The 24,416-nt window shown below is 47.5% G+C and overlaps 1 protein-coding gene across 1 annotated transcript in view; it reads right to left on the bottom strand.

Annotated features, from left to right (window-relative positions):
• The window catches only part of DCP1B (decapping mRNA 1B), a 344,394-nt gene that overhangs the window by 142,316 nt on the left and 177,662 nt on the right, over window positions 1-24,416 (bottom strand). The window contains exon 5 of the mRNA XM_069628640.1: window positions 4,294-4,429. Coding sequence (XP_069484741.1) covers window positions 4,294-4,429 — 136 coding nt within the window. The remainder of the gene's footprint in view (window positions 1-4,293; window positions 4,430-24,416) is intronic.

Raw genomic sequence — 24,416 nt, forward strand, 5'->3', positions numbered from 1 at the left:
ATGGCCACTCTGTTCTGCAGTGCCACAGGAAATGGCAATATCCGATCCATAGGGGACCCTGATCCAAAATGTCTGAGATCATTCTGATCATAATGAGCAGGAGGTCTAGAGCAGCCAAAATACTCCACAACTCTCGACATAAGTCGCCTGTAAGAGGAGTTGGCGTGCTCCCCTGGGTCGGGTTTGCCGAACTCCAGCTCTGTAAAGGGTATACCACTTGCATTATGCAAAGTATCACAAAAGTCCTGCACCCTACTGTCCACCGAGATGAGTCAGTCTGGCACATTAGGCGTCCCAAACTGGAGACCAAAAGGAGCATCACCCTCATCAGAATGTTCCTCCTACTCAAAAATTGAGTTGGACTTAAAAAAAAAAAATCTTTGGCAGAGGAGTAAACCTTTTCTCAGGTTAAACAGCCAGAGGTCTCAAAGTGGTCAACTTTGACACTGCCTTTTTAGGAGGTTCCACTGTCACCAGGGGCTGAGCCGGAAAAATTGGCAGCGCCGAAGACATTGAGGGCCTGGCCTGGCCTGGGCTGGAAGAGCCGACAGGCACAATCGACTGGCGAGGCGCTGACGTAGAAGGTATCGACAGCTTCGATGGAGATGAAGACCGTGACCTTGCTTCATGTCTCGATCAATCCTTAGATACCTTGTCCGGACGAGGCCTCGAAGGCTCCCGATGAGGATCATGCCATTTACCCTGGCTCAAAGGCGCGCAAGTTTCCGGCCGAGACCGTTCCCTGCCGGCTTCAACAGAAGGCGGGGACTTGCCTTTTTTTTCAAAAATCTTTCCACGCGGAAAGCTTACCACTCAGCTGGCACCGATTTATTGGACGGGCAACTCAACCTTTTGGGGGTGCAGCCTGAAGACGCGAGGAGGCAACCACTCCTGGATCTTGAACGCTTAGCCTTCTTCCTTGGAGAAAAGTCAACTCTCAACTCATCAGTTGAAGGCCCAGCAGGTCGGGACTTATGGGGCATGGACACCTTGGCTACCTTGACCTTCCCCTTTTGTTCCCGCAAGGCCTTTCCAGTCATCAACTGGCACTTGGAGCACGTATCCCTGTCATGGCCCTCGCCGAGGCACCACAGGCAGACACGATGCAGATCCGTGATTGACATCTTGTAGCCACAGTGCCGGCATTTCTTGAATCCGCACCAAGGAGGAGTCGGAGTAGAAGACGAAGACACACCGATGAACTTCAACAGCAAACGCTAGTAAGAACGAAGCGCTCCGAGTTACACGAAGCAAACACTTTTGCGCAAAAAACAGAACTGAGGCAATGGGCATTGTGCGTGCAACTTATAACATCCGATGGCATCACCCTCGACGGAGGCCTTCGAGGGACATTGATCCGACGCCATTGCTGCAGGGCGCCCTCTGCTGAAATATTTCAGAACCAGCCGAGCTCTGGACACTACATGTCAAAGATGAGGAATACGTTGGAGGACACTCCATTTGAAGGATGTAAATTACATCTTAACGCTTGTAGGCTGCATTAGCTAATCAAATTAGAATAGATTAGCTGACAGCATCGAAAGAATTCGGATTTCTGTACGAAATACCTTACTGTGCATGTCAGGATGTATGCTTTGTTTAAAGCAGAACGGCTCTGCTTGTGGCAAACATGTAAAAGGAACGAGAGTCGCAGGATCAGAAATGTGCCATTTTTGCCAAGAGTGGTGAATGTAATACATGTTCTCGGTCACTTGACGCCAGAGAGCTATAGATTTCCAAGGATCTGAAATGTTGAATGAATTTAACAAATACAAATTGATTTGCTGTTTATTTAAGAGCAAACACCATGTACTTTCAATAGGTGTCCCATTGACAAGTGACGTATCAATGCCTACCCCTTCTCCATGCCGTGCCAGTGGGGAGAAAAAAATGTGTGTTTTGGATCAGGATGCATGCATGTAAAAAGAAAAGAAACAAGAAATATCTTTTAAGTAAAACATAGGGTTAATATGAGTGTTCTTGTGAAATCGTATCTTACATATATTTGAAATTCCCTCTATATATAAACAGAAAATATAAATGGAAAAAATGAAGTAATCGCCTGAAAATGTATCATTTTATTTGGAAGATGCATGTTATATTTCTTATTCAAAAATGGCTGATAGTTTCAGCTAAGAGCTTCCTTACAGTCATCCAAGTTGGCCGCGACCATGGAAGAGCTCGGAGCTAAAAGAGATTCTGAGATGGGCAGGAATAAGTGGGATCAGCTATAGGGATTAGCATGGCTAGGAGCAGGGAATGGGAGGGATCAATAATCAAACACCAAAACACAGTGTCCCACCTCAAAATGTCATTCATCTGTGCCCCTTGTCACAAGCCCTTCTCCCTATGTACACATTATGTGATTAAAATAGTTTAGGCAATTATAGGTGTCGCAACACCTAATAGCCCAAACTAAATAGTCACTTGCCAACTAAATTTTATACATACACACACCACTTCTTACTCGCCAAGAGTCAATCATCAATAGCCAACAGCTAATGCACATTTTGAACCCTGCTGTAGCCATTGCATAAACGGAGATTTAAGTCCTAAAGTTTGTTTTATAGCAGAGGAGTGGTGTCAGGTTAGTTCCTGAAGCAGCAAGCAACGGATGGGTCAATCAGCTTGTGGTATAGGTAAGGCTTTGCTGGATGTTTAAAATGGATGCTACTACTATAAATCTGCAGGTCATTAATCAATATCAAACTAACAATGTAGGACTTAACAAAATAATTGCCAACTAGCAGTCAGTAGCTTAACTCAAAGCAAAATACGCTGATCAATGTCAACGTCACATAGAATATGGCACTGCAAAGGAGAAGTATTGAAAACTGGCATTTATTAAGAGCTGAACAGTATCATTGAAGCATCATTATTTAACCATATATTTTGATTATTATCTACTAGCCACAAAATAAGGTCAGGAATAAGTAACCGTTTCAACAGAATAAAAAAACTTATTTTCTTGCCAAAGTTCTCACACCCAAATCTTACCCAATATCACTTATGTACACATGAGAAGGGTGAAGCATGCTTTTAATGATGCTCACCTACAATTCTGTGTTCCGTCAACATGGTTTGCTACCCTCCTGACCGCTGTAAAGTGGCAAACTACTAGGTGCCAATATTCTAAATCCTTAATAAGCATTATAATACTCAGTCCTTTTTAACGTAATGTTAGCAAACATTGTGTAGATCCATTTTCCTTATTAAATACTTGTTTCGCTATGCTCATAAATCTATATTAATCTCACTCCTCACTGGCCTGCTTTTGGTGATTCATGTTTTTATGCATTTATGGTGCTGCAAATCACCACCTTAGGAATGAGTGCCCAGGCATGTGCATGGAGTAGTGTACTGTGCCTCCTGCTGGCGGTCTACTGGCGGAAGGAACATGAACATGGTGAAGGGAAGAGAATGGAAAGGCAGGAAATCGATGCTACAAACACAGAGAAGGAAGGTGTGCAGCATGGGAAAACGTTTTATGATAGTATGGGGTCAGTGGCAGTCCTGTTAGGTGAAACACAGTCCTGCAGTCCCCATTCACGCTTCCTAATTTAGGATTTTATTTTTAATATCTTAGGTTTATTTAGTTTCTACAGTGGTGTGTCCATCCGTCCTGTACCACCGACCAATGAATTGGATGAACGGCAACTATGCTTCTTGACGACGACAGCAAGTCTGAAAACTCGGCAGCTATCTCAGAGAGTGGGGTTTAAAAGGCACAAAAATAACACCATGTAGGTTAACGTGCATGCTACTCCCAACCTTTTATTCAATGCAGCAACGTCTATCTTTAACAGCACACGCTAACAGTGCCATACTTTCGTGGCTTTGCACTAGAAAGAATATTTTCAGTCAAGATCGATGGTAGACTCATCCGTCAGGGGACACGAGATTGTTACAGGAATAGAAAGGTTTGAAATTGAGGGGCGCTGGGAGTTTAGCGCCTGCTTGTAGCGTACAAGAGCCTGGTTAACTTGATACCAACAACTACCAGCAGCTACTTTTGGCACCTCATGCCAACTGTTGCTGAACAAACACATCTATGTGAATTTAACTGTTTTTGACAATTTATAAATGCACATTAGTACACATCTACACAACATTTAAAGCTTAAGGGGTCATAAATAATAGTCAAAATATTATGTGTGTATCTTATAAGGAAGCAACATTTGCAGAAACGCTCTGAACTAGCTCCTCATTCCCCACTGGTAGCTCCTGGTCAAAGGAGCCGCTTTTAGCTCCTACATTTGTAATCTTAATTCCGACCCCTCAATAGCAACTCACCTTAGTGTATTCATCTTTGGCCTTGGTTAGCATCTGTAAGATATCCACCTCTTTGCTATCACCAGCATTTAAGTTCATGGGAGAGACCATTGCTCCAGCATCATGGCGTGCTTTAAGTTGCTCTTCTTGAGTTAAACTGGAAAGAACAAACCAGTAAATATAATAAACAGATATAGAAACAACCAAAAAACAGTTAAACCCAGAGACATGCTGAAGATTAAAATACCCAAGGAATTACAATTGTACCAGACAGTAGTAGTATACTAAAACAGAGAGGGTCTTCTTATTCAAGAGGCGATTTGAGCAATATCTGAGGGAAGCTTAATTGATATTTGCAGTACTTGCAAGGCTCTTCAATAACGTGGCTATTGATGCTTACAGGGATGCTATATTTGCTTGAAGACCCTACTGTCTGTTCCGTCTAAATTAACATCAAGGTAATGTACGGGTGCAGAAGGAAAGGACCAACACAGTGGTGACATGGTGGTTATAAACGTGCATTAAAGTAAATTGAGGGTTTGGAAAAATGCCTCCCTGTCCACGAGTACTAAGAGGGGTTTCCCTGCCTCAAAGGAAAACTAGTGAAACTGTCAGTATGTCAACATAAAACGTCAGTCACTGTCAAGTCCCAAAACCCTACTTTGGACGCCAAAACAAACAAATTCAAAGTGCAAGGATACTTTGTTCTCAAAAAGGTGCAGATGAAACTCCAAATGAAAAGTGCTAAATGTCGGTGATATTAATCAAAAGAAATGTCCTCTTTCAAGCATGAGGTGTTCCAATTTTTGGGAACTTCTCCATTCCCCTGGCTCTTGGCTTGTTCACTTCACAATCCCAGAAGTTGACTTTATGAGAAGTAACAAATTAAGTTCACTTTACTTCTGGTTTCTAATATGGGTGCGAGTCACAGACTTGCAATATTGGTTGCAACCAACTTGGTTTACTCTCCTGCCAAGTATGGGCCTTCTTAGTATTTACTTTTGTGAAAACAGGCGTTGAAAAGATCACAGTAGAGTTCGAGTTCTTCCAAATTTAGATTAGTGGTTGATGCCTTAAGGGGAGGAGGGAAGGAGGTCATGTTCCTTCCCTCATCTCGGATTGGCTAATTGCCATTCAGAATTGGTGTGCCGCCAACGATCTTTGTCTAAATGCCAACAAGACCGAGATCCTCCTCATTGGTACACCTTCTCCATCCTTTCCTCTCACTCTGGCCGGCCCTCCTTGGCCCTCCTTCCACCCCCACCTGCGAGGCCAAGAACCTCAGGGTTCTCTTTGACTATACTTTCCTTCTTCCGCACACATTTCTGCCATCTCCAAAAAGTCAACATTTTATAGCACCTCCTTAGAGGTACTCTGCATTTCCTCTCCTTCCCTCAAAGGCTCACAGTCTCCCAAGCTCTGGTTCTCTCTAGGTTGGATTACTGTAAAAGACTTTCTAAATCTACCACTCTTCGCCCTTTACAACCAACACAGAAAAGGACATTGAGACTTGTCCTTGGCCTCAAGCCCTGGGATCGTATCATTGGCTCCCAGTGGATGCAAGGATTACATTTTAAACCCTCTGCATTGCCCACAAGGCTTTCTGGGGCCTGGGGCCTGGGTCCAAAATACCTCCAACTATCCCCCTGTAAATACCTCCCCTCTCGAGCCCTTCACTCCTCTACTTCCAACTCCTCAAGGTTAGTCGTTTTGCAAAGAAACAAGCTGGGGGAGATCTCGGTCTTTGGCTGGGGCCTCCCTTTAGAACAGCTTCCCAGCCACCTTGAAACTTGAGGAGAACCATCTCCAGTTCTGGAAGCACTTCAAGACCTTCCTCTTTGCCTCTGCCTTTGCCCCCCTTCTCCCCTGTTGATCAGTTTTCTCTCTTGGCATCGTGCACCTGGCCACCCTCTGTCATTCGGGCCCATGTACCTGCTCACCCTGCCACCCTCCTGCACTGCCTCCGGGCCACCCCTTGCACTGGGGCTCTGTATCTGTACCCATACAATCAGTCTCCCACTTTTCATCTGCACTTATCAGATATATACCCTATCTGACTAAACCATCACCTGCCACTTGCTGGTTGCACTACCATGGTTTATCGCCTTTATTCAATTTAATATTTATTCTGTTCTCTCCTGTTCCACACTTTCCACTTCTCCCCCCTTTCATGCACTTACCCCTTTTCCCTTTACTTGCGCTTTATTAATGTCACTGGGCCTAATAAGATTGCTGTTTTTTTTGTTCACCCTCCCTTTTGCATGGTCGCGCTCTGAAACACTTGTGTACGAACACGATATTAATAACATTTCATATAATATCTATTCAGTGTTGGGTAGATTTCCATTTTCATGCACACTCTCCTATCTGGGAGCCCGACCAGCACTTTTTTGCTGGACTACTGGATTGTTTGTCAGTTCTCCAGAGTGAGTGGGAACCCATTTCCACACTTATTCTTTTACCCCATCTTTGGGATCCTTTTGCATTTCTGTCTATATCTTTTTCTTGGAGTCATTCTTTCCTCGAAGTATAGGATATTTGTATCCTTCCTATCTTTATATTGTGAGATCAGCACACCCCACCATATGTGGAATGCTGAGAGGTTGCACTGAATCCTCTCATTGCTCCTGTAATTTTTTGGTTACAGTGACAAGCTAATCTGAATGGCTGGTGGCAGTGGTTTTATCCTATCTACTTTATCCAATTTTTACTGGCAGGAAGTACTCGCAGTTCTAAGTAATTCAATCACCAGGTTTTTTTTTCTGCTGTTTTCTGCTGGCGATTTTTGGCTGATAAAAGAAAACCCATTCAATTTGTTTTGAGGGGATTCCCCCGAAATTCCTTTTCCAGTTATTTACTGCCTATTCCCCTGCCCCCCTTCTGTCCCTTTACGCACCCACCCCCCCCCAATCCCATATTTTTCAATATCTTTTTTGGGCCAAGAATCGGTGGCAGAAAACTATGCGAGAAATTCCCTGGCGATGAATGAACATTGTACCGTACTCACAGCCACGAAGTACACATGGACCCAAAATGGTGACAGTGGTCTTTTTTCGCTAATTCCAGATGGCTTGTGCTTTGTCGTCCTTCTGCCGTGCAGGGTGGGGAAGGCCTTACTTGTCTTCGCCAGCTTTCCATGGGAACGTCTGCCAAATGTGTCTGTGAGGACAGGCAACAGGGGAGGACTCCGAAATTGTTGTTCTGTGTCTTCTGCTGTGCCTGCCTGGAACCAGTTGCAACTGGCAGGCTGTTTGACTGGTGTACGGGTGCCGATTTGTTGTGTTCCTGCATAAATTATTTGGTTATATATAGCGCTCTCTCCCATTTGTATGGCCTCAATGCGTTTATTCAGTTGGAACGCCCTCAGTGACCGTAGTCAATGTGCTAGAAAATTCGAAAAAGTTTAGATCAGGAGATGCATGGGTGCATTTTTGCCTGTCCAGGACTTGGGTGGCTGGCTAGGCTCGACTAAGCAGCCCAAAAAGAGGTCAGGCACGTGGGTGGGTGCTGTTGGTGGTTTGCGATAGAATGCTATTGTTGAGAGAGTCGATGTGTGCCCAGCTATACCATATTTCTTTTCGTTGGTGGTCACTGTATGCTAGTGGCAGAGCTGTTGTGGTACGTCAGGTTTTTCAGTGTGGACGGCTCTATGTGCTGCTAGACCGGAAAAGCATGGCCGTAGCTGCATTCTACAGCGCATGGATGCTTGGCCGTGCCTCCGGCTTGTGTCCAGAGATGTGGTGCAAGGTATACCATAGTCTTCAAAGTTATATGTACCGTAGTCTTCGGAGTTGTTTGGCTGGAGAGATCTTTGCCCAGTACGGATGGCGTCTTCTCGTTATTCATGGACTCTCTAGTGTGAGGGTCTGAGCAAACAGTGAGCATGGGTGAGTTTATTGCGGTGTGCTTCAGCGAGGGCTGCTGGCTTCCCTGGTCCATTTGTCTCATTATTTCTGGTCTCTCTTGGGCGAGGGTCTGAAGGGGCAGTGAGCGCGGGTGCGTTTATTGCGGTGTGTCATAGCGAAGGCTGCTGGATTCACTGGTGTATTTGTCAGGTAGGAATGTTGTTGTGCATGGGGCGATAGTGTCTCTAGGTGAGCTGCTGTGAAAGCTGCTGACCACTGTGTTGTAATTGGTGTAAGGGGAGGTTTGGTTCGACAGTGTAGTTTCGAGGAACACAGGTTCAGGGGGATAGTGGGAAAAGCCAGGATTCTAGGGCCTTTCTGAATTTTAGGTGGTTTTCAGTGTTGCGAAAGTGTAGTGGTAGGGAGTTCCAGATGACTGGCATGGATCCTGAGGCTACAGACAAGCTGATCACTGAAAGTGAAGTATCAACGAGGAGGAATAGGAGAGACGCATATAGCCACTTCCAGACGACCGCAGATGCCGACTGAGTAATTGCTGCTGTCCAACCTCTACTTCCAAGCATCAGGAGAGCCCCAAAAAAACGACTCTCTCCCTTAGAATGGTGATTCCAATCACTCTCAGCCATCCCTCAACGAGCTGCAACCTTAATTGGCTGCAATACCCTTGGGACTGTGGCCATTGTGCAGTGCATCGCCTTTCAAAGATCGAATCCTTGCGAAACTTTGGGTTGACTCATTTCGGTACTCCAAAGGCAAGATTTAACTCAGTCTGCCTCACCAGAGTGCTAGACACAAAGTGAGACAAATCGGCTGGGCGGCAACCATTCCTCACTGGTGGTTTGAAAAGGGGGCCAAATCACAGAACCACAAAGAATCCTTTGCCTGTAGCCTTCACTCAACTGCTGCTGCAATATCCATTCCAGTGTCCCTTCTGTTTGCCTGACTAAGAATTCGGTGACCGGTTCTGCTGCATCGCAAGGGCATCGTACTGCATCCTCTTCATGTAAAATGTACTGCAAGACTCTTGGTAGACCTTATCTAGAGTTGCTTTGATGCTCCTGGGTTGCTGGAGTGATGATTGGGAGTTGGCCCATCCACGTTCACCCAGGCCATGCCTTTGTGCCTTTAGAGAACTTTCCACAAAGTCCCTGAACATGTTCTCCGCCAAACAGTGTTACTTGCGACTGAAGAATTCCTCTGGAATTTTGACTTTCTACTGCTCGTGTCATGCTCGTTTGGCCACCTAACTAGATAGGGATGGACTACTAAAGCCTATGGCTTCTGTGAAATAATTACAAGTATTTACCTGTTTATGTTGGACTTGTTTTATAAATTCTTACCAGAAAAAGATATTGTGAAAGTTATTATTACAAAAGTGTTACTTCTCTTTAAAGTGCTAACTGCCATTTTAAAATTATGAAAAGTGAGTAACTTACTGTTAAGATTGCCTTATTTGTTCTAAGTTACTCATTGTGTTATGTCTTGTTTAAGGTATTTGTTTAGCGCACCGTCACCAACGGAATTGGTCCCCAGGCACTCAGGCAGATCTGTAAACGAGAAGGTGGTTTGGGTTAGTAAGGTGAGAGAGGTGGTGTCCTGTTGGCAGCTTCAGTTTGGTATACACTGTGCACTGAGCTTTGGTGCCGCTTATGTGGTGTTTGTTGTTGCAGTGTGGTGAAGTGCGTGCATCTTGCTGTGTGAGAGGTAGTTGCGTAGGTTTCAGTATGGGTTAGGTATGCAGAATTTGAGCTTATTTGGTTAGTAGGTTATAGGTCTCGAAGCTTACCTTCACAGTTTGGCTAAGTGCCTACAGTAAGGAGTCCTGTGTGGTGGGGTAGAGGTCCAGGTCTCATAATACACTACATAATACAGTACGTTTCACCATATAACGGACAAATATGGAGGCTATACCTGGAGTTGAGTCCTGTGAAGTGGGGCAAAGGCTAGTATTCACAGTTCTAGGTGTGGGACATGCTAATATTCACAATTCCATCTAAGTGTGAGGCTTGCAAACATACACAATTCCATCTAAGTGCAGGGCTTGCTAACCTTCACAGTCCCATCTAGATGCAACGCAGGCTAATGTTCACTATTCTAAATGTGGCACATGCTAAAATTCACAGTTCTAGGTGTGGGGTTTGCTAACATTCACAAATTCCATCCAAGTGTGAGGCCTGCTAACATTCACAAATTCCATCCAAGTGTGAGGCTTGCTAACATTCACAAATTCCATCCAAGTGTGAGGCTTGCTAACATTCACAAATTCCATCCAAGTGTGAGGCTTGCTATCATTCACAAATTCCATCCAAGTGTGAGGCTTGCTAACATTCACAAATTCCATCCAAGTGTGAGGCTTGCTAACATTCACAAATTCCATCCAAGTGTGAGGCTTGCTAACATTCACAAATTCCATCCAAGTGTGAGGCTTGCTAACATTCACAAATTCCATTCAAGTGTGAGGCTTGCTAACATTCACAAATTCCATCCAAGTGTGAGGCTTGCTAACATTCACAAATTCCATCCAAGTGTGAGGCTTGCTAACATTCACAAATTCCATCCAAGTGTGAGGCTTGCTAACATTCACAAATTCCATCCAAGTGTGAGGCTTGCTAACACTCACAATTCCATCCAAGTGTGAGGCTTGCTAACACACACAATTCCATCTAAGTGCAGGGCTTGCTAACATACACAATTCCATCTAAGTGCAGGGCTTGCTAACATACACAATTCCATCTAAGTGCAGGGCTTGCTAACATACACAATTCCATCTAAGTGCAGGGCTTGCTAACCTTCACAGTCCTATCTAGATGCAACGCAGGCTAATGTTCACTATTCTATCTAAATGTAGCACATGCTAAAATTCACAGTTCTAGGTGTGAGGCTTGCTAACATTCACAAATTCCATCTAAGTGTGAAGCTTGCTAACATTAGTATGATGTTAGGCATTAGAGGCTAACATTCACAATGCTTATCCAAATGTGGTACATGCTAATATTTACAGTCCGAGATATGGTAATGTAGAAAGGCACAGTTTTTCTGGAGTAGAGTAATAGCTCTACTCCATGCCTATGCCACACTTACTTTGGTAGTTGCTGCTGGTTGACGACTGGCTTCCCCTGCGGACACCTGCTGACACTTTTCTGGAGCCGCCTCTGTTGGAGCTGCCCTTTGCCTTGGGGCTGCCGGGCAGAGGGCTGCTTTGGGATAAGAGGGAGGAGCCAATCGGATGGCTAGGGAGGCAGGACTGGGGAAGGAGAGCGAGGAGAGTGTGTCGGGAACGCCATGCCGTGGGAGAAGGCAAGAACAAGTGGCTATGGGGCACAAGAAAGCAGAGTACAGCTGCTGGGGCTCACCAAAAAGGAAAGAGCGCTTACCTGCTGCCTACGATCTTGTGTGTTATAGTGCTTACCTTTCTGAAAAATCACCTTTACCTTAGTATATATGGAACAAGTTACTTACCTGGATTCACATGCTCATGAATATTCCCCGTCGTCTGGCTGGGAATCCTCAGTAAAAGAAAAAAACGGTTTCACTTACAAACTGTATTTCTCCTCTAAACCAATCACTGTACTCTGGGTCAGTCCTCTCCCTAAGCCCCTCTGGCAGCCATCTTTAGATTTGATAAGCACGTAACGAGGCAGTATGACCAAGAAGAGCCGCAGAGGGGTAGGCGGGAGGGTTCGCATGTGAATCCATGCCAGACCCATGCTGGAGAACAATAGTTACAGGTAAGTAACTTGTTTCTTCTCCAGCATGGGGTCTGGCATGGACTCACATGCTCATGAATAAACAATACATAGCAGTGCAACATTACACAACCACAGGAGGTGGCAAGGCTCAACAGAAGCAATTACTCTTACCTCTGAACAGACTCCCCGCAAGCGAACAGGTTGCGTAACAAATCTTGGCCGACTCTGGACTCCTCCCTGGAATCCCTGTCGACGCAGTAGAATCTTGTGAAGGTGTCTGTGTGTGGGCCTCCACGTAGCAGCCCTGCAGATGTCCAGCAGGGGCACACCAGACAGGAATGCTGTTGTCGCAGCAATCACTCTGGTGGAGTGGGCTCTCGGACAGCGTTGGTTCACCAACCGATGACAGTGCGTGATGCAGCTGGAGAGCCACCTTGAGATGGAAGCCTTGGACAAGGCCTTCCCATGGTTCACAGGACCAAAGTTCACAAACAGTTGACAAGTCTTCCGAAAACTCTTTGTGCGTGCCACGTAGACCTTTCAGCGACGAAGGCGTCGAAAAAAACACAGGTAACACCAAAGGCTCGTTGAGGTGGAATTCCGATAGAACCTTCAGCATGAAGGAGGGGTGCATCCGCAGCACCACCCTCGATTCGTGGAAAGTCAGATATGGCTGTTTGCAGGATAGTGCCTGGATCTCATCCATCCACCTGCCAGAAGTGATGGCCACAAGGAAAGCAGTTTTCCGCAAGAGGAACTTTAGAGGACCTGATGCATAGGCTCAAAGGGGGGGCCCCCGCAGGAGCCTCGTCACCACCACGTTGACTTCCCCAGCCGGAGCAGCAGCCTTCACTGGCGAGAAAGATTAAAATGGTCCTTTGAGGAACTCCTTGACGAGACAGTGGGAACAAAGAAGATCTTCCCGGAGACCTGGTGTAGCGGGAGATAGCTGCCAGATGCACCTTGAAAGACGTGCACCATTCCCGCCTTGGCTAAGGATAACAAGTAGGGAAGAATCTGCAGGGTCGAAACAGTCTGAGGGGTGATATTATGAGACTGGCACCATGCAGCGAAACCCTTCCACTTGTGACCGTACCACTGAAGTGTCCACGACACTCTGACCTTGGCAAGGACCTTCCTGCAGACCGCTGGCAGCTCTTATCCTCCAAACTCTAGGGCTGCAGGAGCCAAGCCCTCAGGTTCAGCGATCCAGGGTCGTGATGCAGGATTGCGCCTCCTCTAGTGAACAGATCCGCGACCACCGGAAACTCAATGCTGACTGAGAAGGTCTGGGTACCAAATCTGCCTCGGCCACGCCGAGAGTATTATCCTGCAGCGGCACAGTTTGAGTGGATTGATAACTCACAGCAGTAGAGGCAATGGAGGGAACACGTACAAGAACAGGCCTTCCCACGGGAAGGAGAAAGCGTGCTCACCAGTTGGTGGAATCTGCTGACAAACCTCTGGCATTTGGAGTTTGCCGTTGTCGCAAACAGATCAATCTGGGGCCTGCCCCACTTGATGAAGATGCAGTCCACCTGGTCCTGCCGAAGTTCCCACTCTTGGAAGGAGTGCAACTCCCTGCTGAGGGAGTCGGCAATGGTGTTCTTGACTCCCGGCAGGTGAAAGGGGACGAGGAGCATCTCTTATTCAACAGCCCAGTGCCACAAATCCTGCGCCTCTTTGGAGGGCGCTGGGGATAGAGTGCCCCCCTGCTAACTGATGTAGAACACTGGTGTTGTCTGAAGATCCTCACCACTTTGCCCTTCAGAGACGGAAGGAATGACTTGAGGGCCCAGAACACTCCCCGCAGCTCTACGATATTGATGTGAAGATCCTTCTCCTCTGCCTGCCACAGGCCTCTGGCGTGCAGACGTCCGGTGCGGGCTTCCCAGCCTTCCAGGGATGGATATGTGGTGACCGTCTCCTGGTAAAGGAGGCCTTGGAACCCTGTGTGACGTTTGAGTGAATGCCCCACCACCTCATCGCCCATTGGAACTCCTTGTCGAGCAGGATCTTGTCCACAAAGCCAGAGCGCGTCCAGGAACTCCTGAAGAGGTTGCATATGTAACCGTGGCAGTCTTCAGTGACAGTCGTTTCACTTTCCCCAGAATGGCTGCTACTCTCTCCTCAGGGGGCGATTCTAGGCAGGAGACTGTACTGAGTCTGGCTTCCAGAAATAGCGCATTATGCGATAGTGTCAAGCAGAACTATACATAATTGGAGAATCCCAGCTCCGTCAGCAGCTGAACAGTCTCAGTGTGTCCGACAGCCAACTCTAGCGAACTGGCACGAATGAGCCAGTCATCCAGGGTATGGGTACAAGTGTATCCCCCACCCCCCGTAGGCGCAGATGAGCCGCCACTGGTGCCAGGCACTTCGTGAACATCCTGGGGGCAGACTTCAGGCCGAAGGGGAGGGCCTTGAACTGGTAGTGCTGACCCTGCACTACGAAGCATAGGAACTTTCTGCTTGTTGTGAATGGGGACGTGGAAGTAGGCATCCTCCAGGTCCAGCAACCTCAACAAGTCTCCTTCCACCAGTTGGCCGAGCATGTGACCATCCTGAATTTTTGAGACTTGAGGTACACCAGCCCCCGGTTTTCTGTCTGGAGCCCCGGAATCGTCTTGGAACCAGCTTTATCATCCCTTTCCTAAGCATGGCACGCAACTCCTCCAAGAGTTGAGGGGTGTGCTGCTCCTGCCAGGCCACAGAGGGATGCGCGGACACTTGTGCTGAAACTCCAGGGTATATCTATGGGCAAGAGCAGCCAGCACCCATCCGTCAGTGGAGATCTTCTCCCACTCGCTGTCAAATCCAGTCAGCCAGCCTCCCATTGGGGTGCATGAGTGGGGGCCCGACGTCTTGGCCGGTTCAGTCCTGCTTCGGGGATGGCATCCCACCTTGAGGACGACAGCGCTGACCACCTCCATCGTAGGCCTTGGAACGGCCTCTGTAGGTCTCCTGGGTCGTAGGGCTGGCGGTACGACGAGGAGAAACCTTTTGTCAACCTGCCCGACTTTACTCTGGAGGCACGAAAGGAAGAGCAGTGTCCTGGAGAGTTCCCAAGGCACGGGCCATCTCTATCCGCCTTGATGGCCTGCAAGGACTCGTCGACGGCCTTCCCAAAGACGTTATCACCGAAGGGCATATCCAGTACCCTCGGCTGGACCTCCGGGGGGGAAATTCGTGGCCTTCAGCCAGCCATGACGACCGAGGCAGATACCGTTCCCCCATCTGCCGGAACCCTGTGTCGGCAATGTCCAGCAACACCATGTTGAAATGGTCTGAAGCCACCTCTCCCTCCTGGAAGAGGGCGATCGCCTCCATCCTTTTTTTGTCAGGAAGGAACGCCAGAATTGGGTCCAGCTTGTACCACAGTTCCCCCGTCATAGCTGGCCAGGATCGCAAGTGCATTGGCCGCCTTGATGGTAGACGCTGTGATGTAAACCTTACTCCCCATGGCATCAGACTTCTTCACCCTCACTGTGCGGAGGGACTGAGGACGAGGGAGGGTTCGATGACCTCTTCCTCGCGGTTGCCAAAACCACTGAGTCCAGCAAAGGTTACAACTGTAGACATCTTGGTGTGGACTTCGGCACCCAGTACTTTTTCTCCAGTATATCCTGCTTGGCCAGGGCCGAGCAAGGATTCTTAAAGAGCGCCATGCCCTCCTCCCACACGTTGTCCAGGAGGGGTACTGCCATGATGGTCTTCCTCTTCGCCTCGCGCCACTGGTACAGGAAACCCTCCTTCTTGGTTTCCTCAGGCGTAAGTTCGAAAAGCTTAGCAGCTTTGGCGACCATGGTATGAAACAACCCCACCTCATCCCGTAGGGACGGCCTCAGTTGCAGAAATCCACCCGCCGTGATGATTTTGTCATCTGTCGTTGCAGTGTCTAGCCCTGTGTCTACCGGGGAGGAGGGCACCTGATGCTGATGTAGCGGTTGATATTGGAACATCGGATGCCACTTCCTCTTTTCAGCCAGAGGCTGATCGGGGGCTGCAGGGACCGGGGCCTGCGTCATACTTTACTGGATTTCTGACACCAAAATGTTTCGGGTAAATGGGATGTCCACTGATATATCTCTTGGCTGAGCTGGCCGTCATCCTCCACATCCTTGTGTACTGTGTGCAGGGACTCAATACCTTCATCCGTGGACGAAACTTCCATGAGCTGGGGCTAGCCTGGCACTTCATCGACCCCCTCTCCCCATTTTGGCACCCTGAGGGGTCAGCCCGGGCTCAGAGAAGGCATCCCCTTCTCCTGCATACCAGCAGGCTTTGCCATTGCCCCCGCGGAGGCAGGGACACCCAGGGCGCAGTAGGAGTTACCGTCATGGGGTGGGCCCCTTTGGCCTTTTAGAGAGCAGCTGCCAACATCATTGACTAAGATTTCTCCTGCGCCGGTTGTGCCTTAGACAAGTCGGCTGCTTTTTCCTCCATCCTGGGCTTCTCCCGCAGCTTAGCCGGTTTGGACGATTTCTTTGTTGAGGAGGAGCTCGATCGCTGGCTGGCGATGGAAGCGGATGGCAACGTTGATTGCTCCCTACCCATCGTGGGACCCATTTTCACAGCGACTCCGATGGAACCAGACTCGCTGTGCTTGGCCTTGCCTTGGGCCCCCATGGATGGGGCACCCTCCCGGTCCTCAGCCCAACCTGTCCTGGGCGAGTCATGACCCTGCTTGGGGCACAGGGCAGAGGCCTTGGTGTTTCGCCATGTCGCCAGTCTACTGCGTCGATCCTTCATCGTTTTCTTGGAGAAACCATGGCAGATCTCACACTCTACTTCTCTGTGGTCCCCATGAAGACCGAGGCACTGAAGGGGTTTGTCCTCCATAAAAACATTCCCTAATCCGCATCTGGTGCAGAGCTTGAAAATGGATCTTCATTTCTTCTCCGTCATGGCCGGAAATGCCGACTAGGCCCGATGGCCTTCTGGAAACTTCGACGATCCTTGCCTTTGAGGGGCACTGAAATTCACTGACAAACGGGACCACGCTGTCGGCAGATGGAGAGAAGAGCAGACAGGCTCTTTGACAAAAATAGAAACTTTTTCCGTACAAAAACTAGAAGTAGCTTACGGAGCAAAACTCGAGGACTCCCAACACTTGAATGTGCAGTAAAAATCTGAAGATGGCTACCAGAAGAGGAACTCAGGAGAGGACTTTAATTTGCCTGGGGGCAGTATGTCCCAGAGTACAGTGATTAGTTTAGCGTACAGTTTGAAAGTGAAAGTGAAACTGCTTTCTTTTACTGAGGGTTCCCAGCCTGACGAAGGGGAACATTCATGAGCATGTGAATCCATACCGCACCCCATGCTGGACAAATAAAATAAACCATTATTTTGATATAACCTTTAGTGTGTCAATGTTTCTTTGGCCTAGGTGCATAGCAAGTTCTTTGAACCTCCCTACAGTCCTTCTTGCCCCCTAAAATAAGCCTGGCTGCTCAGCCATTGCTACCAACATACTTGTGCGGTTCAGGCCTATACTAAGAGTTGGAGCATTGTGTCCCAAATGTGAGCCTTCTCAAGTCCTACCCAAAGTGGACTTTTAACGCCCCAATATTCGTTAGTATGACATTTTCCCACTCGACAATGTTTCTAGACAAGTGTGATCTATGAAAACCTCATCTAAGCAGGTTCTTCCCTGTTCTTCCAAAACCATAAAGGACCACATTGACACAGTCGCGCCAGCCTTGGCCGACTTCTGCAACCACTCCTTTCCTATGGAACCTTCCCCACACCAAGCACTCTCTTGTGCACCCTCGCCTCAAGAAACCCTCAGCCGACCCCTCCAACAGGGAGTAGCAGCCTCCTTTTAAATCTACCCTCCTCTACTCTACTCTGTCCTCTGCAACTCATCCATGACAGGACAGTAAGACGTGTCCTTGGGCCTCAAGCCCAGGGATCGTATCTCTCCAGCACAGAAATCTCTCCATTGGCTCCCAGTGGCTGAAAGGATCAACTTCAAGACCCTTTGCATTGTCCACAAGGCCCTCTGGGGCCTGGGACCAAAATTCCTCCAGCTTTCTCTTCAAAGGTATCTTTTTTCTCAAGCTCTTCGCTCTTCCACCTCCAACTCCCTGAGGGTCAGTCGCTTTTCTAATCAACAAGTTGGGGGCAGATTTCCCTCTTTGGCTGGCGCCTCCCTCTGGAACAGCCTCCCTGCCTCTGAAACTTGAGCCGAACCATCTCCGGTTTCAGAAGCGGCTCAAGACCTTCCTCTTTGATTCTGCATTCTTTCTACCACTTCCCTGCGGATTTCCTGTCTGTTAATGCACTGGTTTCCTGGCTACCCTCTGAACCACGGACCAGGTCCCTGTCCTCCCAGTTGCACACTTGCACTGCCTGCTGGCAACCCTGCACTTGGGGCTGTATCTGCATCCCTACAGTCCCCCTAAATGCACTTATTCAATACTTGTTGGCTGCACTTAACCCCTGCACTTCCACCCGTTGGACACTCTTTTCTATGTCTTGATCCTATATCTCGCACTTCTCAGCCTTCATTAACAGCTGCACCAATGACTGTCCCAGGAGAAAGGGGAAGTGGATAAAAAAAACAGATGAATTTTTGCCTTCTCACTCCCCTCACTCAAAGCCCCCCGCACTCCCTCCACATTCTCCAAACCAACCCCCCCCCCCCACCACCACCACCACCACCACCACCACCACCACCACCCTTTCAGTTTGGCCTGCCATTCTCCTGGAAAGGCAGGAAGTGCAGTGTGACAACTTGCGAAGAGGGCCTCAATGTGGTGGCACCAGAGAACAGTGACCCAGGATGATGGGTGCCAACCATCCAGAAGAGGTGGCAATGGGAGTGGTCCAATGTCGGCAATGGGAGTGGTCCACAGTGATGCGAGAAAACAGACGATCCCGGGCTCCAAGAGGCTTTGAAAAACTGATGGGCATAAAACATATGGAGGGGTGATGGAGGTGGGGTTTGGCTCACCGGTGAGTCGAGTGGTATAAGGCACGGTGGGTCGAGTAAAGGCAGTTGTAATCGGGCGGGTCGAGGCAATACAGTTGGACTGACTGCAATCTTAGGGCGAGGGTTAATTTAATCTCTCTGCAGTTGGTTGTATCCAGATAGTTTACCGGTACATGATCGGGGGATCTCCCCGAAGATGTGTCTAGGGCCCATGGAGCAGCCTGGGTTTTTGCAAGGGGTTGGGGGTTAAGCTGCTGGGCATGCGAGTTGAAGTGGGCAAGAGAGGGGCAAGACGAAAAGAGGGACAAAGACCTGAATTTGGGTCACTCACATCTATAGAGGCGAAGGCTTTCCTTATACAGGGGGACCCCTACCAGGGGCAGGGCTAAGGGACCATAGGAGGGGGAAGGAAACTGGCAGGACCGGGACTAACCATGGGTTTTAAAATCACCACTTACAATATCAGAGGGTTAAACTCGCTGGTAACGGTTTACGCACCAAAGTCCGGACAGGATGGATTTCTCATCGCTACCTGGAAGCACTTGAAAATATAGTGGAGGGGTACGTCATACTAAGAGGCGACCTAAGTATAGCCTGGGATCCAGAAATGGAGGGATATGCGCTCCAGGTCACACAGTCCATGTGACTTAGAGAAGTTTAAGCAATTGGGGTTAGTGGACCTCGGGCGCACTTGCAGGGGCATGGAAGCAGGATTTACGTTCTATTCACATGTACACAGAATGCAGTAGTGCATAGACTACATCTGGGTGTCCTCCCGATTGGCGGGGCTCGTCCGAGGGGTATCCCTGAGCACGATCGCGCTTTCTGAACACGCAGCCCTGGGTGCGACGTTGGACATGAACTATCGGTGGAGGGGCTCTGGCAGTGGGCATTACATTACCTGAATGGATCCTAGCAGATATGGTCTTGTCGGTGGTAGTAGAGGAGAGGATTCAGACTTTAGAGAGAATGAGATGTTGGATACCTCCCCAGGTATATGGTGGGTGCCTTTAAAGCAGTAACTAGGGGGAAATTGATCTCACTTAAGGCTTCACAGGAGAAGCAGAGTAGGAAGTTAAAGGAGGACTTGGAGGCACAATTTAAGGATATCATGACGAAGATGGGCAATTATCCAACACAATGTACACCCATAGAGCAATTTGAGGGGAGCTTGAGATACTAAGGGCCAGAAAGGAGGGAGAAGAGCCTTCTTAAAGCTAAACAGCATTATTACAGGCAGGGGAACAGAGTGGGGAAGCTCCTGACGCAACAATGGAGACAGAGGGCGGCAGCCCATATGATCTCGAGAGGGAGGAAGGGAAGGACGTGGCAGTCACGGATGGAATCATCGAAACTTTTGAAAGCTTCTATGGGGGTCCTGTATTCTTCAGACAAGCCTCTGGGAGAGCTGCAGAACACTTATTTGGAAGCTGTAACACTCCCGACGCTATCAAGGGAAAGATGGGGAAGCCTAAGAAGAGAATATTACGGAGGAGGAAGTTAGAGTGGCTATTGGGAAACTAAAATGTGTACCAATATTTTCGCTTCTAGATTGGAAGATAGACTCCCAATCCTTATAGGCCCGGACAAGGTGGGCTTCATTAAACAACTTTAAACATTTGATAATACAAGGGTGTGTCATCTAGTACAGAAGGTTGAGCGGCATGGGATCCCAGCGGTTCTCCTCGCCCTAGATGATGAAAAGGCATTTGACCGGGTGGAGTGGCCGTTTCTTTTTCAGACTATAGTATACATGGGGTTTGCAGAGCGCTACCTCTAGAGAATACAAGCTAACTATCAAACCCCCACTCTGCGCCTGTCCATTAATGAACAACTCTCTGGCCCCATCCACTTGGAGAGGTGGACGAAGCAGGGGTGTCCATTATCTCCCCTGCTCTACACAATCTTTTTGAAACCCCTTCTGCAACATCTACGAGAAGCATCGGGAGTGAAATGTATCCACTTTGGGGGGGGCGCAAACATAAAATAATGGCATTTACCGATGATATGCGGTTGGCTCTCATGGACACGGCGGCAGCCCTTAGGGCGATAGCCTTGCAGGTAGCATTGTTTGGCGATGTGTCGGGTCTAAAAATAAACACACAAATTGGAGATCCTAAACCTCACACTACTGACGGAAACGGTAAGTTTCAGTGGGTGGATGAGAGCATCAAATATTTAGGGATTCACATTACAAATTTAATGACAACATTATACGACTTAAAACTACCCCCAATTGCTTAGCACCCTTAAGGCAGACTTGCGAGGTTGGAACCCTCTACACATTGTGGATGGGGCGGATGGCCTCGATTAAAGTGGTGACACTCCCATGTTTTCTTTACTACTTCCAGGCCCTACCAGTCCACTTACCCAGGAAATTCTTCAAGTCACTCAATCAGCTCCTATCCACTTCTATATGGCATAATAAAAGACTGCGGATGGCCCTGCAAACCTTAATGGACCCTAGGAACATTGGGGGGACCGGGCATTCCTGATTTCAGACAGTACTATAGGGCGGACCAATTGAGGGTGCTGAAACAATGACTATCGGGGGACGATAGTTAACTCTGGGTTTCCATGGACAGAGCAGTGGTGGGGGCTCCCTTGGATGAAGTATTATGGCTAGCCAAGGAGGATTGGCCTCCTAGTATGTGGGCATCGCGGATCAATGCACTTGTGGGAGAGGACTGGGATGATGTGGTAAAACAGAGGCATTTCTCAACGATTCCGGGCCCATTCACACCACTATTTGGGAACCCCAAGTTCACGCCAGGGATGGAGGCGAGAGCCGTCAGGAAATGGAAAATGGTGGGATGCTTAAGGCTCAAAGATTGGATGCATGGCCAGGAAGTCAAAACATTTGAGCAGTGTAAACAGTCCTTTGGCCTTACAGAAGGGGATCGGCTTTATTATTAGCAGCTGAGGTACTGGGCTACAACCCCCCGCCCCCAATAGACTTGCGCCGGCAGACAACTCACCGCATTTGAAAAATACATCACCTCTCAAAAGCCGAAACTAAGGACCTAACTGTACAACCTTTATGTAGAAAGGGGAGCAGCTCGGGGGAATGTGGGGTTGAAGGGGATGGAGGGAGACCAGAAGAAGGGTGGAGGGAGGTGGTTGGGGTAATGTTTGTTGTTCACCCAAAGAAAAATTACCAGGGAAGCCCCAAAGGGGCAACACAGCCTAAGCCCAAAAGTTGTAGGAAACTACAACTTCAACCATACACTTACGGAGAGACATAAAAAGATCAACCATAAAAAGAGTAAAAGACTAGGTGAGGGGGATAAAGATTCCCCTTCACCTAGGGACAATGTAAAATAGTTACCTAGTCGAAGCAAAATGTTCTGGAGTTGACAGTTCAGGAAGATTTATCATTGATATGGTAATCTTACCCAACACTAGAGGAGCCGACGGAAGTTTAGCAACAGCTTATTTTTTCAATGAACATTAGAGCTCACCCCAATTCTAAAGAGGAATTGAACAATCAAGGAATACCCATTCACAGTCTGCAAGCTGCGTTTCCGGAAGCCCAACACACAAAGGTTCACACACAGAAGTGCGACATGCAGAACTTTGGGGGTCCGGGTACACAGCCTGCAAAAGAGGAAAGCAAGAGCCACAGCAGGTAGCTGGAGAGGACGGACGGATGGGGGCGCTGCACAGCATAGGGAGGATGAGAATGGGGGAACCAGGAGAAGTGAGCCAGAATGAAAGACAGACATTGTTGAGGCATCATTCACAGGCTGGATTCCACAAATTGAGTCTTGTTGCCGGCATTTGGACTCTTTTGAAACAAAATTAAAAAAAATGAAGCTTTAATCTAAGCTGGGAATTTTGAATTTGGCAAAAGATGCCAAAATGATTGGCCCAATAGTATGGCATATGTGGGTTAGTTATGACCCATGGTATTCACCTGCAAATATGATCTAACGTATGGCCAGCAACAATAATGGTGTAAGGGACTTAAGGCCTATTTCAGACAGTGATCGGTCCAAATGTATTCCAACTAAATCTCATAGAACAATAGTGCAAGAATGCGCCAGGCAAATTTCAGCTACTACTTCAGTAACAGTGCCAACAAATTTAGTTTTGGGTACTGAGGGTCTGCACATGAGCAGAAGTACTGCATTCCTGTTTTGGATCAATGTGAGCTTTAAAAGCAACATCACAATAGGTGATCCAATTTAGGAATAGTAAAACACTGTAAGGGGCAGCAACATCGTCACCCGTTTTACCAGCACGTATCTGAAATATAATCTTATAAAACAGGTGTACTAGATCTACCATAGCAAATGCATTGTAATCAGTAAACCATACTTCGTCATGTCGAGAAGTACTAATTCTTCTACAATTAAAATCGGGACAGACATGATTTTTAATTGCGGATCAGACATAAAGTAGTCCTTTCAGAGGCATCCCCTAAATTGGCTTAGGAGAAAAAGCTGGAAGTTGGCAGGGAAAAGTTTTATATAATGGCCATAAATGGCCTATTGTAAAGTTTGGGATTGTCTCTTCTGTAAGAATGTGCTGATTGCTGAAAGAAGTTTATTGAAACATTGGAAGTCTAATATAGGCCCTACACTTGCTGAATGGTTGTGTAAGCTCACAAATACTAATGATCATGAACAAACCTATACATCTTTAATCCTCGTTTGTCAACAACAAGGATATATATATGAGGGATTTCATGCTTCTGGTGACGGGCGCAATGTTGAGTCAGTAATGGCATACTGATGTTGATGGCTGAAAAGTGTTGCAAGAACATTGGGACTTTATTGCTTAGGTTTTATTCCATGCTCAGAATGTCCATTATAAGTAAACCTTTACAGTTGCAGTTTTTATTACATATGTATTGTGCTGAACAAAATAGAGAAATCTGGCACAATCAAAAAGGGACCATTGTAGAGTTCTGAGCTAATCTAAACCCTAGTCCTGTCGATTCAAGGAAGCAGAAAAAAAATTTAGAAATTCTTTTTCGACCATTTGATCAGGAAAGCATTACCTAGAGAATTATGTGACTGTTCTTTCTAAGATGCATGCTGGTGACTAAGTGCATTCCATTATGTTGCAAACAAACCAACCACTGTAAACCATTTGAGAAACCACATTTTCATCACAAACTACTTAAGTACCTGTTCTTGAGGAGCAGAAGGTGGTCTGCTTGCCAACACATCTGTTTCCTTGCAGATGGGTCGCAATCAGAAAAAGGTGGTACTGCAGGGGCAATTCTAAGTTTTTTCAAGAAGTCGTCCAAGTACGGGTACAAGTATCTCATAGTTTGTCTGTTTAAAACATGGCTGTAGTACTGGCTGTAAAAATTGTAACCACCTTTCCCTGAATCGAAGTAACGATTTCAAAGCCTTAAAAGTGACCCTGAGTTCCAGGACATTTATGTGATTGACTACATCATGATATGACTAAGGACAAGGAGTTCGTAGAAGGACAAACTGAGCTCCCCAAACGTAATCCAAACAGCCTAGTCACCTAGATCTGAGCCAGAGGTTGTTGAAAGGGGAACCCTAACAGAAGGTTCTTCGATTGGCTCCACCAACGCAGGCATTTAGGGACATCAAATCATCTTGTTTTGGGGGTCTTACAACAGATTCCAGCTGCTGGCTAGATGCCATTTTAAAGTCCTCATTCTCAGCC

This window comes from Ambystoma mexicanum, chromosome 12, assembly GCF_040938575.1.
Source record: "Ambystoma mexicanum isolate Mex_15411 chromosome 12, UKY_AmexF1_1, whole genome shotgun sequence".
Taxonomy (NCBI): Eukaryota; Metazoa; Chordata; class Amphibia; order Caudata; family Ambystomatidae; genus Ambystoma; species Ambystoma mexicanum.